Raw genomic sequence first — 16,612 nt, 5'->3', positions numbered from 1 at the left:
CTTTTCTATGTTCCTTCTCCCCAAATGAACCCGGGTATTCCTGACCTTATCCATCTTCTTGTCATCTTGTTTCTTCTCTAAAAGGAATCAGGATTTTTTGATCTTGTCCTTTTTTTTTTTTTTTAACAGTATTTTATTTTTTCCAAATTCATGCAAAGATAGTTTTCAACATTCACTTTTGCAAAACTTTGTGTTCCAAATTTTTCAAGATGGCAAGCAATCTGATATAGATTAAACATGTGCAATTCTTCTAAACATTTATCCATATTCGTCATGCTGCACAAGAAAAACATGATCAAAAGGGGAAAAAAAATAAGAAAGAAAAAAAAACCAAGCAAACAAACAGCAACAAAAAAGGTGAAAATGCTATGCTTTGATCCATATTCAGTCTCCATAGTTCTCTCTCTGAATGAGGAGGGTACTTTTCAGCACAAGTCTATTGGAATTGTCTTGAATCACCTCATTGTTGAAAAAAGCTAAGTCCATCACAGTTGATCATAACATAACTTTGTCATTACTGTGTATAATGTTCTCTTGATTCTGCTTACTTCACTTAGCGTTAGTTCACATAAGCCTTTCCAGGCTTTTCTAAAATCAGCCTGCTTGTCATTTCTTCTACAATAATATTCCATTATCTTCATATACTATAATTTATTCAGCCATTCCCCAAATGATGGGCATCCACTCAATTTCCAGTTCCTTGCCACCACAAAAAAGCTGATACAAATATTGCACATGTGGGTCCCTTTTCCCTCTTTTATGATCTCTTTGGTATACTGACCCAGTACCGAGACTGCTGGATCAAAAAGCAGGCACAGTTTTCTAGCCCTTTGGCCATAGTTCCAAATTGCTCTCCATTCTCATGCTCATTCTCATGCTCACCTTGTCTTTCTAAAGCAGGTTCCTCTAAGTGTGGTCAGCACCTCTGACCAAGTTCTACACAGGGATAGGGTTTCTACCTCATTATCCTTAATGAGTTTTTATTCCCATGAGCTCTCATGAACGCTTGGAACCAACATCTTCCTGATGAGTTTGGTCTTGAGAATCTATAATGCTGGGAGGGGATCAAATTAAGTATTTTTTGAAACCAAGAAGGCTGGACCAGTTACCACCTTTAGGTAAGGGCTCATCAACAGGAAATGTTCCTAAGTGTCTTTCTGGATCATTAATCACCACAAATTGAGGAAGAAACCTACTCATTAGGGTGTTCACATGTCCACCCTAATGGACCAGGAAGCTAGCAGCGACACTCCCAAGTTCACCTGATTTTGGTCTTACCAGTCAGAGGCTCTCCTTCATATTGATCCATGAACCACAATGGGAGTCTTTTCTGTTGTATTTGCAAAGGGGAGGATGCAACGTGCCCAGAGGAGGGTGGAGACAGCAGCAGCAGTATATATCTTGCACTGGGACAATGACAATCTTGTCTGGGCTGATTTTCTGACAGGTAGGTGAGGAGAAAGGCTGACACGTTTGAAATTCAGGTTAATGAGGACACAGCATACAAGGGGGTGACATAAACAGATCTGAGTGTCTGAGTATACTGAGAAGACCAGCAAAGGTGGATGGGAAGTGGGACCTCTTCACCAGTGATAAGAGCATATATTAGGTAGTTAGGTGGTGTAGTGGATAGATTGCCAGACATGAATGTAAATCTTGCTACAGATATTTCCTAGCTGTATGACCTTGGGTATTTTTTAGCCTGTTTCCTCATTGCTAAATTGGAGATGATAATCGCACTTACCTCACAAGGTAAGGTGGTTGTGAGAATCAGATTTGGTAATGTGTAAAATTCTTTGCAAACCTTAAAGCATTATATTGTTTCTTTCAGTCATTTTTCAGTAATGTCCAACTTTTCATGACTCTATTTGGAGTTTTCTTGGCAAAGATACTGGAGTGGTTTGCGGCTTCCTTCCCCAGATCATTTCAGATTAGGAACTGAGGTAAACAGGGTTAGGTGACAGCTAGTAATTGTCTGAGATCAGATTTGAATTCAGATCTTCCTGATTCCAGGCCCCTTGATCTATCCACTGTATCACCTAGCTGCCCAAAACATTTAATAAGTGAATGTATCAGGCTCGGTGCTAAGTGGTAGGGATACAAAAATAGGCAAAAGACAGTTCCTGCCCTCAAGGAGTTTACAATCTAATGGGAGTTGGGGATACAACATACAAACAAATGAATAGAGAATAAGCTATATAAAGGCTAAATAGGGAATTATTAGCATAAGGAAAGCACTGGAATTAAGAGAAGGTGGTGAAAGACCTTCTATAAAAGAGAGAGAGAATTTCAGCTGGAATTTAAAAGGACCCAGGGAAGTCAGTAGCAGAGTTGAGTAGAAGCAGCATTCTAGGCTAATTCCCAGATGGGAGCTCAGACAGGATCACAACTATTCTGGAGAGCAATTTGGAACTATGGCCAAAGGGCTAGGAAACTGTGCCTGCTTTTTGATCCAGCAGTCTCAGTACTGGGTCAGTATATCAAAGAGATCATAAAAGAGAGAAAAGGGACCCACATGTACAAAAATATTTGTAGCAGCTTTTTTGTGGTGGCAAGGAACCCAGTATATATATACTATCCCTAGAGTAGAAACTTCTACCCTAGTTTCTAATCACCATTAGTTTTTAGTATTCCCCTTGTACATTTGAGGAAACTGAGGCAGGGTACATAGTTAGTAAGTATGTGAAGTCAGTTAGAAGTAGGCTCAACACTACATATCAAGCCACCAAAGAGGCCTCAGAATAGAAATCTCAGGAGATTTCTAGGACCTAGAGAGGCTGCAACAATTCTCTTCCCATGAGGATTCTACAGAGAGCAGAATGTCTCCTGGAAACTTTACTGCTCTCTTAGCTTGGCTTTGAATGTTTAACTGGGACACTTGTTCACATTGTTTTCTCTTCAGAGTCAAGCCTCTACCTGCTGCCGGTTCTCTGTGAAGATCCTGGAAGCGAGGAACTTGTCCAAGACTGACCTATGTGAGTAGCTCACTCACAATTCATGGAAAGGATCTAGCAGAATATCTCTGAGTTGACCCTGTGCTATTTTTTTCCCTTCAGAGATAATTCATTTTCCTTAATTTTTATTGTTAACTTTTGTCCATCACTTTCATTTCCAACTATATGTCTCTTTCCTCCTCTATCTCGCAAGCCATCTGTTGTCAGTCAACAAGCATTTATTAAGAGCTTATTATATGTCGGGCCTAGGGATAGTGAGGTGGTGCAACAGATAGAGCACTGGACTTGGAATCAGGAGAACCCGAGTTCAGTTCTGGTCTCAGACTCCTGAGCAAGTCACTTAACCCCTATTGCTTCAGTTTCATCATCTGTAAAATGAGCTGAAGAAGAAAATGACAAATCACTCCAATATCTTTGCCAAGAAAATCCAAAATGAGGTCATGAAGAATCAGACATGATTAAACCACAAAAAGAACAATATATTTCAGTCACTGTGCTAAGTATAGGGGTAGAAGTGGAGGTTACAAAGAAAGTAAAAAACATGTACCCTGCCCTTAAGGACCCTCCCTTAATTAAGAACAAGAGAAGGGGAAAAATTGGTTCAGCAAAACTAACCAACACACAGTGAATTGGACAGTCTATACAGTTTTCCATACCCATAGTCTACCATTTCTTCCATTTAGGGAAAGAGGTGAATTTTTTTTTCTTTTTTTCTTTTCAAGGCAATTGGGGTTTAATGACTTACTTAGGATCACATAGCTAGTGTTATATAGCTGAGGCTGAATCTGAGGATCTTTTGATTTCAGGGCCAGTCCTCTGTTTATTGTGCCATCTTGCCATCTTCTCCCTTTTGGGAGAAATTTGCACTAGGATACTTCAGGGATTTGTGGTTTTACCAGTATAAATGCTCCCTCTATAGATTCAGTCATGATCCTTCTTTGTCTCAGCAGACAGCTTTGTGGGGCACTGCCAGTGAAGAAAAGTTATTTTCCTTCCAAGGTAATCCCAATAGATTTTGGATAGACTATGCCATCTGCATCCAGAAAAAGAACTATGGAGATTGAATGTAAATCAACATATGCTATGTTCACTTCTTTTTCTGTTTTTTTTTTTCCCTTAGTTTTCCCCCTTTGTTTTGATTTTTCTTGCTCAATATGATTCATAAAGAAATGTTATTAAAAATAAATAAATAAAATGTTAAAAAATGGAATTAAAAAAAATTCTCTTCCTAAGCCTGTCTGGCAATGAGTTTCTCTGATCTTTCCCAAGCTGGGGGTCAGATAGCAGGCACACTCTATTGTGTCCAAGCCTTCCCGAATGACTGACAGCACTTTCTCTCTTCTGAGACAGACTTTGGAAAGCCAATCTCATTTCTGTGCCACAGTGAAGCTTCACAGTAAGCTCAGACTATCCAAATAACAATTGGTATCCCAATAAGATCATAAATTATTCATTCAACAAACATTTTATTAAGTGTTTGGATTAAAGCCAAGGATTAAGGATAAAGCATACGATTAAAGCCAGAAGGGATTTTAGGATCATCCTGGTCCACTCCCTCATTTTATAGATAAGGAAAGTAAGACTCAGACTTGAAGTGATTTGAACCCAAATCCATCATACTTTTCCACTCTATCATGTTGCCTCCCTTTTGATAGGAAGAAAGAAGATACAAAGTTGAGATCCATGATTGAAGGAAGCTTCCTGTCTAGTGAGATAATAGTCACTGAATGATAAGTAATGGGATCTTAAAATGAAGCCTGCAAAGGGACTACCCTCAAAACAGTAGAATATGAGCATAGTGGGGGCATCAAGGTGGGACAGTGGTTAGAGTTATGGGCTTAGAATCAGGAAGACTCCTATTCCTGAATTCAAATCATCCCCCTACTTCACACAGCCAACCAAGGAAGCATGATATTCCGCCCCGTATCTCAAACCTTATTCTGAATCCTTACTGCTAACCTAATCACACTTACCTGAATTGGTGGCCAACCTGTAGCGCAACCATTCATCATTATTGGCCAATTAGCCTCTATACTCTACTTCCTATTAATTCTGTAATTAAACATGTTAAACATTAATTAAACATGTTCCAGTTGTGTGACCCTTAATTCTGTTTGCCTCGGTTTCCTCATATATAAAATTAGCTGGAGAAAGAAATGGCAAACCACTCTGGTATCTTTGCTGGGAAAGTATCCAAATAGGGTCACAGAACGTTTGACATGACTAAAAAAACTTGACACCCTTCTCTCTCCCTTTGTGGCAGTAAGTGAAGCTGATCCCTATGTGGTCCTACAGCTGCCAACAGCATCAAGTACCACATTTAAGACCAAAATTATCTCCAATTCAAATCATCCCATTTGGAATGAGACCTTCAACTTCCAGATTCAGAGGCAAGTCAAGGTAAAGTCCAGACCCCAAAAGAGGGAATTGGCCTGTAACCTTTTCCAAAAAGTGGGCATACTCCCTTCAATATCCTACTGCCCGGGGGTGGGGGCAGGTAGACCTTACTGGGGGTGAAAGTAAGGCTTTCTTATTTTCTGAGGAGGAGGCTTCTCAGGGATAGAGAGAACCTCCCTGTAGAAATCTGCCAGAAAATGAGACTCCTTTTTAAAAGGAGAATGTAGTTGTATCTGTAATAATATCAAAAAATACTTTATGTTTTTTGAGAGTTTTATGTATATTTCCTCTTTTGATTCTCCCAAAAATCCAATGAGATAAGAGATATAGTTATTATTGTCTCATTTTCTAGATGAGGAAACTGAAGGTGAGAGAGGTGAGGAGCTACATATGTATGTCTGCATCTGTATGCCCATGTCTATATTCATGGATTCATCTTTGCACTTAGAATTATAGGCTTTATATAAAGGATCATTTAGTCCAACCCTTTCATTTTTATAGACTGCTGGACTTGGTCAGGAAAATCAGGACTTAAGATCCTGCCTCATACATTTATTGTTAGATTGTGACTGGCCAAATAATTTAACTCTCTGTGTCTCAATTTCCTCATCTATAGAATATAAAGGGTGGGATTTGATGCCCTCTAAAATCCCTTCTGGATGTATCCTAAGAGTTACAATGTCTTATGGGATGGATGTAAGAACTGGAAGAAACTTGAGAGACTAGTCCATCACCCTCTTTTAACAGATAAGGAAACTGAGGCACAGTGATATGACTGCTGAAGGTTAGAAATCAGGACTTCTGACTCAAGAGCCAGGGCTCATTCCTCTACATTATGCTAATTCCCACTGGTTACTGTAATGTTTTTCCCAACCAATTTACCTCAGTTTCCATTCAGACTTTCTCCCTTTAGAATCCAATTAGACAGCCAGGAGTTGAGCTCTGCTAACCCAAAAGGCTGAGTCTACAGATTTAGCCTCAAATGGACAAGCAGAATATCAACATTATAACTCTGGTTAGTTAAGTTGAGATACTTGGGATTCAAGTAAATGTTACTACCATCGCACATGGCTGAAGCAATGATTCTGTAGGGAAATCCTGTCCCTGTCCCTGTCCTTGGTCCTTGCCCCTATATTTGGCTAAGATCATCCAGCTAGTTGTGTTGTGTGTATCTGTATATGTATGTATATCACCATGCATAATTATCTATCTATCTATCCATCCATCTATCCATCTGTTTCTATCTATCCATCTATCCATCCATCCATCCTTCTATCCATCTATCTATCCATTCATCTATCTATTTATCTATTTCTATCACCTATACTTTCCATATATTTGTTCCTGGGTGTCCAGAATATTCTGGAGCTGAAAATCTATGATGCAGATTTAGTCACAGAAGATGATATCCTCTTCACTGTCTTTTTTGATACCATTGAAGTCAACCCTGGCAAGCCTATCCGAAAGACTTTCACTCTGAATCCGCAGGTAAAGGGAAAAAATTTCTAGGAGGGGAGAGCAAGTTAGGCTTTTCCCCATGTACCATAAGGTAGAAGAATCTTCCCTGGGGAAAGGGGAGCTATGGAATCATGCAGTGTCTTTCCAAGGACATGTTTATAAAGGGTGTATCTAATGTGTACAAGGATCCTTCTGATGTTTCAAATAATTTTTTTAAAGTTTGGCAAATAAAAATTATTTTATGTTTGAATTAAGAGGCAGTTGTAGTACAGAACTGTGCTTTAAATCTGACATACTCTGTGTGACACCCTGGGCAATTAATTAATATTTTATTTACATATAATATATTTAATATAATAATTTTATAGTATTATATAATAATAGTTTCAATATAATAAATTATTTAATTAATATATAATATATAATTTAATTAATAATTAATATCTCAGTGTTCTAGAAAACTCTCTAAGATTAGAAGTTTCAGAGATGTTGACCTACCTTTATAGTATGAAGAGCATCTGAGAGTTCCCTATATCAATAAAATCACAGGTCTAAATTCTGTTTTATTACTAAACATTCAATAAATATTCATCTTAATTTAAAACTTTAAATTCTCTAAGTGCATACTCTAAAGTCCTTACCTGTGTGTCCCTCTCATTGTCCTTTTCTTGGCACTAGGGGATACCACCCAGCACCTAGCACATAGTTGACACCTAATAAATGTTTATTGATTGCAAGATAGGGATGGAGCTTCCAGGGAGAGAGAAGGAGGATTCTTTTATCTATTCCTTTTCTCTTGGAATTTCAGGGACAGGAAGAGCTGGATGTGGAGTTCCAGGTAGAGGAAATGTGAGTATATGTGGAAAGCAAATTGGGTGTAAAGTCACTTGTGTGTAATGGAACAGAGACAGAGCCTATTTCTGATTGGGGATCACCCAGGTCCTGCCTCAGGTCTTCAGCTTCCTGTTGGACACTGAAGGGCATCTGTCCAGTAGATTTGGAATTTTCCAAAAATCTTATTCCCTTGGAATCCCTGACTATACCAAAAAGTGGTTTTGTTTTTTTTTTGTTTTGTTTTGTTTTTGAGGGAGTGGGAGTGGGGATGGGAGGGAATGAGATTAGATGGTATAGTGCTGGGAGCATTGGATTTGGTGTCAGGAAAACCAAGTTTTAAATCCTTCCTAAGACACTCACTGGCTGTGTATCTTGGGCTTCTCTCAGCCTTCATTTCCTCATCTCTAAAATGGGCATAATAACAGCATTCATAATGCTGTTAGGACATAATGAAATAGCATGTAAAAAGTTCTATATAAATGTAATCTAGCAAGGAAGTCTCAAAGGGACAGAGACTCTTCCAAGTATTCTTGACAATGGGAAGGGTATGTGTATGTATGCATGTGCATGTGCATGTGTATGTGTATATATGTGCATGTATGAATATGTGTATGTATATGTGTGTGTTTGTAGATAGGGACGGAGCTCTGAGCTTCCTCAACCTTTGGAAAATTTATGACTCAGGCCAGGACCAGGAGGGTTTATTGCTTCTCATTTCCATTTCCTTTTCTGATTCTAAATGCTTTGATTTCTACAGATCCAATTCTCCAGAAAACCTCATCACCAACAATGTTCTCGTGGTAACAAGATTGTGGGAGCTTTCTCTAGGAACAGCAGGAATCAGAACTGGGGGGTTGAGATGTCAGAATAAGGGGGCTAGAGGGTCAGGACAGGTACTTAAGGCAGGAGAGTGAAACTGGTGCCTAAAATATTCTCTATGCCATCCATTCCTGAGGCCCAGACAGGGCTTCAAAATGTCAGGGCTTAAGCAAAACTGTTCATTTGACACCAGCGACATGCTAGTAAATATTTAACAACCAACTCTCTGGGGGGTCGGGGGTGTGTGTGTGGGGAATGTGCTGTTTATAAAATTTTAAGTTGAATCTGAATTATTAAAACTTTCTTAGGTTTAGACAATCAGCAAAACAACACACCAAGTCTTGATGTGTTTGCCAATTTCTGAGGTGTAAATATTCATAATGAAAATGTGAAAATCAGTTATTTTTCCGCCCTGGTTGGCACTAGTCCCTGGGGCAGGGATAGAGGGAGGAAGTTGTGACGTTTAGGCATATTCCTTTGAGACCAGTAGGAAATGGAACTGGGAATTCCAAGTGGTTTATAAGTCTCTGCACTTCCTGAATAAGCTTAGGCTTAAAAAAATGAGAATGATAAAGGACTTCAAGAGATAATTTGCCTTGTTCCTCTTACTTCAGGAACATGACATCATGGAATCATAGGATATTTTATCCCCATCTTTCATTTGAGCCAATTGAGGCCCAAAGAAGTTTCATTGACTTATTAACCTACTATACTTTCATTCTTTTTTTCTTTATTGTTACAAAGATTTTGACCTAACATTTTCTCCCAATTACATATTAAAACAATTTAAAAACTTTTTTTAAGTTTTGAATTTTAAATTCTATTGTACTTCCATTCCAAGAACTTGGGAATTGGGGTAACTCCAGTCCATACTGATTTGGATTTAGGCCAGGAAGCAGGACAGACTTCAGGAAGATTCATTTCTAGGCTTGACCATCAGGTGGGAGTATGATTCCATCTACAAGTGCTTTGGGAGCTGATTGCTTGAGAGTTGGGGACAGGGTAGATGTTCTAAAAGACTTCTCCTTGAATCAACAAGACCATTATTTTGGTGTCCTGAATAATGAAGGCAGGAATCTAAAGGCAGCTTTTGGATATTTTTTCCCTCAAACCCTGAGGAGAAACTTGAAGAATATCCAGCAAGGCTTGCATCCATTCTCATTTTCATAACCTGAATTTGGGAAAGGGAGAGGAAGTATATAGTCCTTAAAGTTGGGTAATAGGGATAATCAGGCCCTGTACCTCACCATCCCTTTCTCCTTATCTGTTCTAGGCTCGGGAGCTATCCTGCCTGACTGTGCAGGTGGACAAGATGGGGAGCACTGCAAAGGTCACAGGTAAGCCCCAAGTCACAATCAGAACCAACCCCAGAACATGGCAAGGAATAGTCCTGCCATAATCCACCTTATTTGGAGTAGGGCAACGCATTTTAGGGAGGCCATTGATAAACTCAAGTGTGCTCAAAGGAGAGTGATCTGTAATCAATTAGTCAACAAACATTTATTAAGAGCCTACTATATGCCAGGAATTGTGGTAAGTCCTGGGTACACAAAGAAAGATAAGAAACAGTCCCTATTTCAAGGAACTCACAGTCTGAGGGGAGAGGTAACATGCCAACTATTGTGTACAACCAATCAATAGAGGGAAGGTTCTAGATTTAGGAGAAATTGGGAAAGGTTTCCTGTAGAAAATGGGATTTTACCTGGGATTTGAAGCAAGCCAAAGAAAGGTGGAAGTAAGGAAGGAGAGATTCTGGGCATGAAGGGCAGAAAATGATAGTTGGGAGATAGATTATTTCGTTCAAATAACACTAAGGAAGTGGATGTCACTGGGTCAAAAAATTTGTGTGTGAGGTATAAGGTATAACAAGATATATAAGACTAAAAGGGGGAGAGGATGGGGAAGAGTCCAGGACAATAACAACTATCGCATAAAATTTGGTTGAAATGTTTTCTCTAGAGAAGAAAGTTATTTGAGGGACACAATAGATGTCTTCATATATGTAAAGGGTTGTCTTGTCAAAGAAGAATGTGATTTTTTTCTGCTTGGCTCCAGAGGGCAAGAATTAAGAGCAGAAGATAAAGAGAGAAATTCTTGGCTTGCTATAATTAAAAGATCTCTAATGATTATAGCTGCTCCCAAATGGAATGGTTACCTTGGTAGCAGTTTGCTTCTCACTTAGCAATCTTAAAGGAAAGCTTGGATGACCACTGTTCAGGGATGTTGAAGAGAGATCAGATCTATGTTGGACCAGATGGTTCATTTGTTCATTTGTCCATCTACCCATCCATCCATCCATCCATCCATCCAATATTTATTGTAGTTGTAGGTTTAGAGCTGGAGGGGACCATAGAAGTAATTTAATCTAATTCCCTCAGTGTGAGGACACACTGGAGAAGGAAATGGTTAACCACTCCAGTATGTTTGTCAAGAAAAACCCATGGACAAGTCCATAGGGTTGAATATGAGTTGAATATGATTGAAAAGACTGAACAACAATAACAATACAATACATAAATTATATGCACAATAATACAATAAATGTAAATATATAATATACTTTGAATATATACTATAGATACAAGGTATCCTATATATACTTTTATACATATATAACATGTTACATACACATGCTACATGTATATATAGTACACACATATATGTATATATATAATATGTCCTATGGATACAATGTACTTTGTATATACTTTGTTTATACACAACATATTACATACATGCGTTACATATTTATGTATATACACATATATATGTAGTATGGGTGCAATGTAACTTACATATACTTTGTACATATACAACAAGTTACATACATATGCTAAATTTATGTATATATAATCACTCTATATATGTACACATATATGTATTATGGATACAATGTACTTTGTAATACTTTGCCCATACACAACATACTACAAACATAGGTTACATGCGACATACAAAACACACATGCATACACATGCATGTAGTATGGATATAATGTACTTTGTATACACTTTGTATATATACATGTTGATACATATGCTACATTTATGTGTATATAAAACACACATATATTCATATGTATGTAGTATGGATACAGTGTTCCTTGTCTATACACAACATATTACACACAATGCTACATTTGTGTATATATAATCATACACATATATACATACATATATATGGATACAGTGTATTTTGTATCTACTTTGTATACATACATATGCTACATATGCTATTTATGTATATATAAAACATGTATATTCATATATATATATATATTGTATGGATACAGTATACCTTGTATATGGTATATTTATATGTATATAACACATGTGTGCACACATACATATAAATATATACACACATATACACACACTCTCTCTGGATACAATGCTACATTTATGTATATAATACACACATATGTATATACACATAGTACACGTATGTACTATGAATACAATGTACCTTGTATATACTTTGTACATATGCAATTTTTACATATTGTAGGTACAAAGTATATACATTTTATCCATAGAATCTATATATGTGTATATATAGTACGTTGTATTTATAGTATATGTATGTCTATATAATATATAGTAAATATTACTTGTATATATGTAATAGTATTGTATATTGTTATACACAATATCATGTTATTTGTATTATTATATATATGATATGTATATAATATATGATAATGCAATAAATATATTGCATATACAATAAATACATAGTCATTTCTTGGGGAAGTGCATTAGGAAAGGAGGATGGGGAAGTGGTAGTTGAACTGAACCCGGAAGAAAGTTAGAGGTAGAGGTGAGAGAGGAATACATTCTAAGACTAGAGAACAGTGTAGTAAAGGTGTAGCCAAAGAGTGTGTATTTTTCCTTTCAGGCAATATAGGGAGCCACTCTACTATTAATAGGGGAGTAAGATGGTTGGATCTATACTTTAGGAATATTATTGGTGGTGAGGTTCCTTCTTTTAACTCTGAGATTCTGTGAATCTGTCATCCTGGAGAAACAGGGCTTGCCTGGCCTGGGGATAAAAACATTGCTGAAGAGTCTCTCTGAGTTCTGTGTTGGGATAGATTTTCTGCTCCTAGTTTTACTCACCCTCCACAGCATTAAAGCAGATAGTAACACGATTTTTCTAGGCACTGAAGGCAAGAACATGGCCCTTGATACAACTCTCTTATTGTTCAGTCATTCAGTTGCATCCAACTTTTCATGACCTCATTGGCTTTTCTTGGCAAAGATATTAGACTGGTTCATTATTTCCTTCTCCAGTGTGTCCCCATTTTACAGATGAGGAACAGAGACAAATAGAGGTTAAATGACCTGCCCAGGGTTGTGACCCTCAGTTAATATCTGAGACATGCTGTGTCTTTGTACATCATGGGGGAGCTGGGATTGAGAAAAGGGTCCCAAATAGCTGGTCAAGAATGGGATGAGACTCTGGTACCTTATTTAAGGTAAAAAGTATTACAGACCCAATATCTGAACTTCCCCACCTTCCTTTCCCAGAGGAGGATAAGCTGGAACTGTCAGTGAAGGGATCCTATGAAGATACACAGATCTCTGCTCTGGGCTCTGACATGCCTGACTCCTTCCTTTTCCACTATATAACTACTCAAGAGACAGAGATGAAAGGTTGCCTGAAGGTAGGTCTTAGTGACTTGGAATGTCTCCTCTGCCTCCAGTACCTAATTTTTTAGGAGAGAACATTTTGTAAATCTTAAGCACCATATACATTTTAGTTATCATTTACGATGTGGTCAGGAAAATATGAGTTTGAATCTTTCCTCAGTCATAATCTAACTACATGGCCATAGTGTTTATTTGTTATTTACAGATGAAAACACTATGGCCATCTAGTTAGAATATGACTGAGGAAAGATTCAAACTCAGATTTTCCTGACCACATCTGTAAATGATAACTAAAATGTATATAGTACTTAAGATTTACAAAATCCGTTAAATATATTATCACATTTGATTCTGATCACAACTGTGAAAGATGGGTTCTAGTATTGTCCCCATTTTATAGATGAAGAAATTGAGGTATAGAGAGATTAAGTGTCTTGCTCGGGTTCACATAGTTCCTGAGGTAGGATTTAAACTGTTTTTAAGTCTAGTAGTGTTTCAGTACCAAAGTACTTATTTTCCAGCTCTAAATATATGATTCTCCATTCTCTCTTGTCCTCACATTGCAGGGGTACCTGAGTTCAAATCTGATCTCAGATTCTTAATACTTCCTAGCTATGTGAAGCCAGGAAAGTCACTTAATCCGAATTGCCTTAGCAAAAAAAAAAAAAAGAAAAAAAAAAATAAAAAAATAAATGGATAATAAAAATTTTAAAAACACACTAAAAGTGACCAAGGTGATAGTGGTACCTTGTAGCCCTGTTTGAATGGTAATTATGGTTAAGGAGACCTCCTTAGCAATCTAAAATAGATAGGATCTTGTCTCTTCTTGGCAGCTGCTCAAAGGTCCCTTTTCTTTACAGAACCTTGCAACTGAAGGGAGCAATGGTGTCCCTGATGAGAACCTCATTGTGCCCCTGAAGTCCCTTCCTATGGAAGAGGAGGTGGCAGTCAACGTTCCTGCCCCAGATGTAAGCAGCTTTCTGGATGTGATTCTCTTGCTGGCTGTCTATTCCTGGGGTGACCATGGAGAGATTTATATTATGAGGATGTGGAGGGAAAGAGGATGGATCCTTGGTTTTTAGCTCCAAGAAAAGTAGAATTGTTGGAGTAGATTTACAGTATTGAGGATGGTCCAGTGGGATGATGTTTATGTATGAATACTATTCTTCCCTTTGTTTATAGGCCACAGCACTGAGGTTGAAGCTCAGGGCCAATTCTTGGTAAGAAACCAACTTTGGAGTGTGTGGAGGCCAGTGGAGGAGGTGGGGAAGGGGTTTTGGGAAGCAAAGGATGAGGACTGGGAGAATTGGTGTGGGAGAGAATGATTAGTAGGAGGATGGACACATGGGCTCCCCTCAAGAGGGGCTCAGAGGGACCCTGGATTTCTAAGGGGCCTCATGATCCACTTTCTCTTCTTTATCCCTATAGCAGCTCTGAGAAGCTGGCTGTTCGCCTGGGCTTTGGGCTGTGTGATGAGGAACAAGCATTCCTGAAGAAGAGGAAACAGGTGGTAGCCAAGGCCCTGAAACGGGTTCTGCAGTTGGAGCATGAGCTGAAGGAAGATGAGGTTTGAGGGATGAAGTGGGGTGGGTTTGGGAGGGGGCTTCTGCTTTTCTCCCAGTATCCCAAGCTCTGTGGGTAGAAGATACTCATTAGGGGACAGAAGGCCTGGGTTCAAATTTTGGCCCTGCTCATATTATTATGGATTTAAAATTGGAAAGAGCTTTATGAGGTCATCTAAATCAAACCCTTCATCCTAAAGATCAATCAATTAATCTATTAGTCAAAAGGCATTCATTAAATGCTTTCAGGCATTGTCCTAGCTGCTAGAAATACGAAGGCAAAAATTAAAGTCTCTGTTCTCAAGAAATTCACATTCTATCAGCTTTTCACACTATCTTATTTTCTCACTTCATTCTTACCACATGCCTGTGATATATACAAACACATGTATAATATATACACATGGTGAGATATGTAATATATGTACAAATATTATATATAATATACATACACATATATCAAGTAGTATTATTTTCACTTCAGATAGGGAAATTGAGGCACAGAAAAGTTAATTGACTTAGAAATGTTTATTGATTTGACATAGCCAATAAATGTTAGAGCCATATTTTAACTCCAGATCTTGCTTTTTCCACTCCATGATTTCTTTCCTACAAAGTAAAATGTGAACTTCATGAATGCTTATTTCTTAATTTCTAGGCTAACTTCCCCCTCATCCCCTAGGGATGTACGTGTAAAAAACAAAACAGATGAAAAAACCCAGGGGAAACAACATTGTATAGTTATGAGTAAACTGAAGTGTATGTGAAATAATTTGGCAGATGAAGTACCAGCAGCTGGAGGTGAGGGTGGGAGACCCAATGAAAAAAGTGAGATTCAGAGAACTTATTTTTGTATTAAAGTTTTAAAAATCAATGAGTATTTTTTCTCCCTTTCACTTTCCCCCAACCCTGAGAGGGAGAAACACACACACACACACACACACACACACACATATGCAGCCACTATCCTTGGAATAGATACGCATAGTCAAACAAAACAAATTTCCACATGGACCATGTTCAAAAATGTATGTCTCATTCTGAATCTAGTATATGAATATAATATTGTTGTGACATAAGACATGATAAAAAGGAATCCTTTCTTTTTTCCCTTGTGCCATTATTTTTTTTTTCAATTAAAGCTTTTAATTTTCAAAATATATGCACGGATAATTTTTCAACATTGACCTTTTCATAGCCTTGTGTTGCAAATTTTCCCCTCTTTCCCCTCTCCCTTCCCTAGATGGCAAGCAATCCAATATATGTTATACATGTTAAAATATATGTTAAATCCAATGTATGTAAACATTTATACAATTATCTTGCTACACAAGAAAAATCAGAGCAAAAAGGAAAGAAAATGAATAAGAAAATAAAATGCAAATGAACAACAGCAAAGAATGAGAATGTTATATTGTGATCCACATTCAATTCCTACAATCCTCCCCCTGGGTGCAGAGAGCTCTCCTCATCACAAGATCACAGAAACTGGCCTCAGTAATCTCAATGTTGGAAAGAGCCACTTCCATTAGAATTGATTGTTGTATAATCTTGTTGTTGTCGTGTACAATGATGATCTGGTTCTTCTCACTTCACTTAGCATCAGTTCATGTAAATCTCTCCAGGTCTCTCTAAAATCATCCTGCTGATTGTTTTTTATAGAACAATAATATTCCATGACATTCATATATCATAACTTATTCAGCCATTCTCCAACTGAAAAAGGAATCCTTTCAGAAGAATCTGGGAACATATATATGAACTGACACAGACCCAGAGAACTTAAAGGTCACATGGGATAAGCAGCAGATCTGGGATTTGAACTCACATCCTTTGATTCTGATTCTAATAGACTTTCTTATGGGTCTCATTTACTTATTCTATAACTGTGGGAAAATCCTTTTGGGTCTTAGTTTCTTCATTGGCAATGTGAAAA

General features: G+C 37.7%; 1 protein-coding gene across 1 annotated transcript in view; it reads left to right on the top strand.

Moving 5' to 3' along the window:
* PLA2G4D (phospholipase A2 group IVD) overlaps positions 1 to 16,612 on the top strand; it is a 40,815-nt gene that overhangs the window by 7,151 nt on the left and 17,052 nt on the right. Inside the window, exons 2-11 of the mRNA XM_031952148.1 lie at positions 2,903 to 2,975; positions 5,218 to 5,354; positions 6,708 to 6,839; positions 7,618 to 7,658; positions 8,401 to 8,443; positions 9,736 to 9,799; positions 12,992 to 13,128; positions 13,975 to 14,082; positions 14,297 to 14,334; positions 14,543 to 14,681. Coding sequence (XP_031808008.1) covers positions 2,903 to 2,975; positions 5,218 to 5,354; positions 6,708 to 6,839; positions 7,618 to 7,658; positions 8,401 to 8,443; positions 9,736 to 9,799; positions 12,992 to 13,128; positions 13,975 to 14,082; positions 14,297 to 14,334; positions 14,543 to 14,681 — 912 coding nt within the window. The remainder of the gene's footprint in view (positions 1 to 2,902; positions 2,976 to 5,217; positions 5,355 to 6,707; positions 6,840 to 7,617; positions 7,659 to 8,400; positions 8,444 to 9,735; positions 9,800 to 12,991; positions 13,129 to 13,974; positions 14,083 to 14,296; positions 14,335 to 14,542; positions 14,682 to 16,612) is intronic.

Source organism: Sarcophilus harrisii, chromosome 2, assembly GCF_902635505.1.
Source record: "Sarcophilus harrisii chromosome 2, mSarHar1.11, whole genome shotgun sequence".
NCBI classification, from domain to species: Eukaryota; Metazoa; Chordata; class Mammalia; order Dasyuromorphia; family Dasyuridae; genus Sarcophilus; species Sarcophilus harrisii.
Note: the sequence above shows the minus strand (reverse complement) of the source record. Positions and strands in the feature narration are given on the sequence as shown.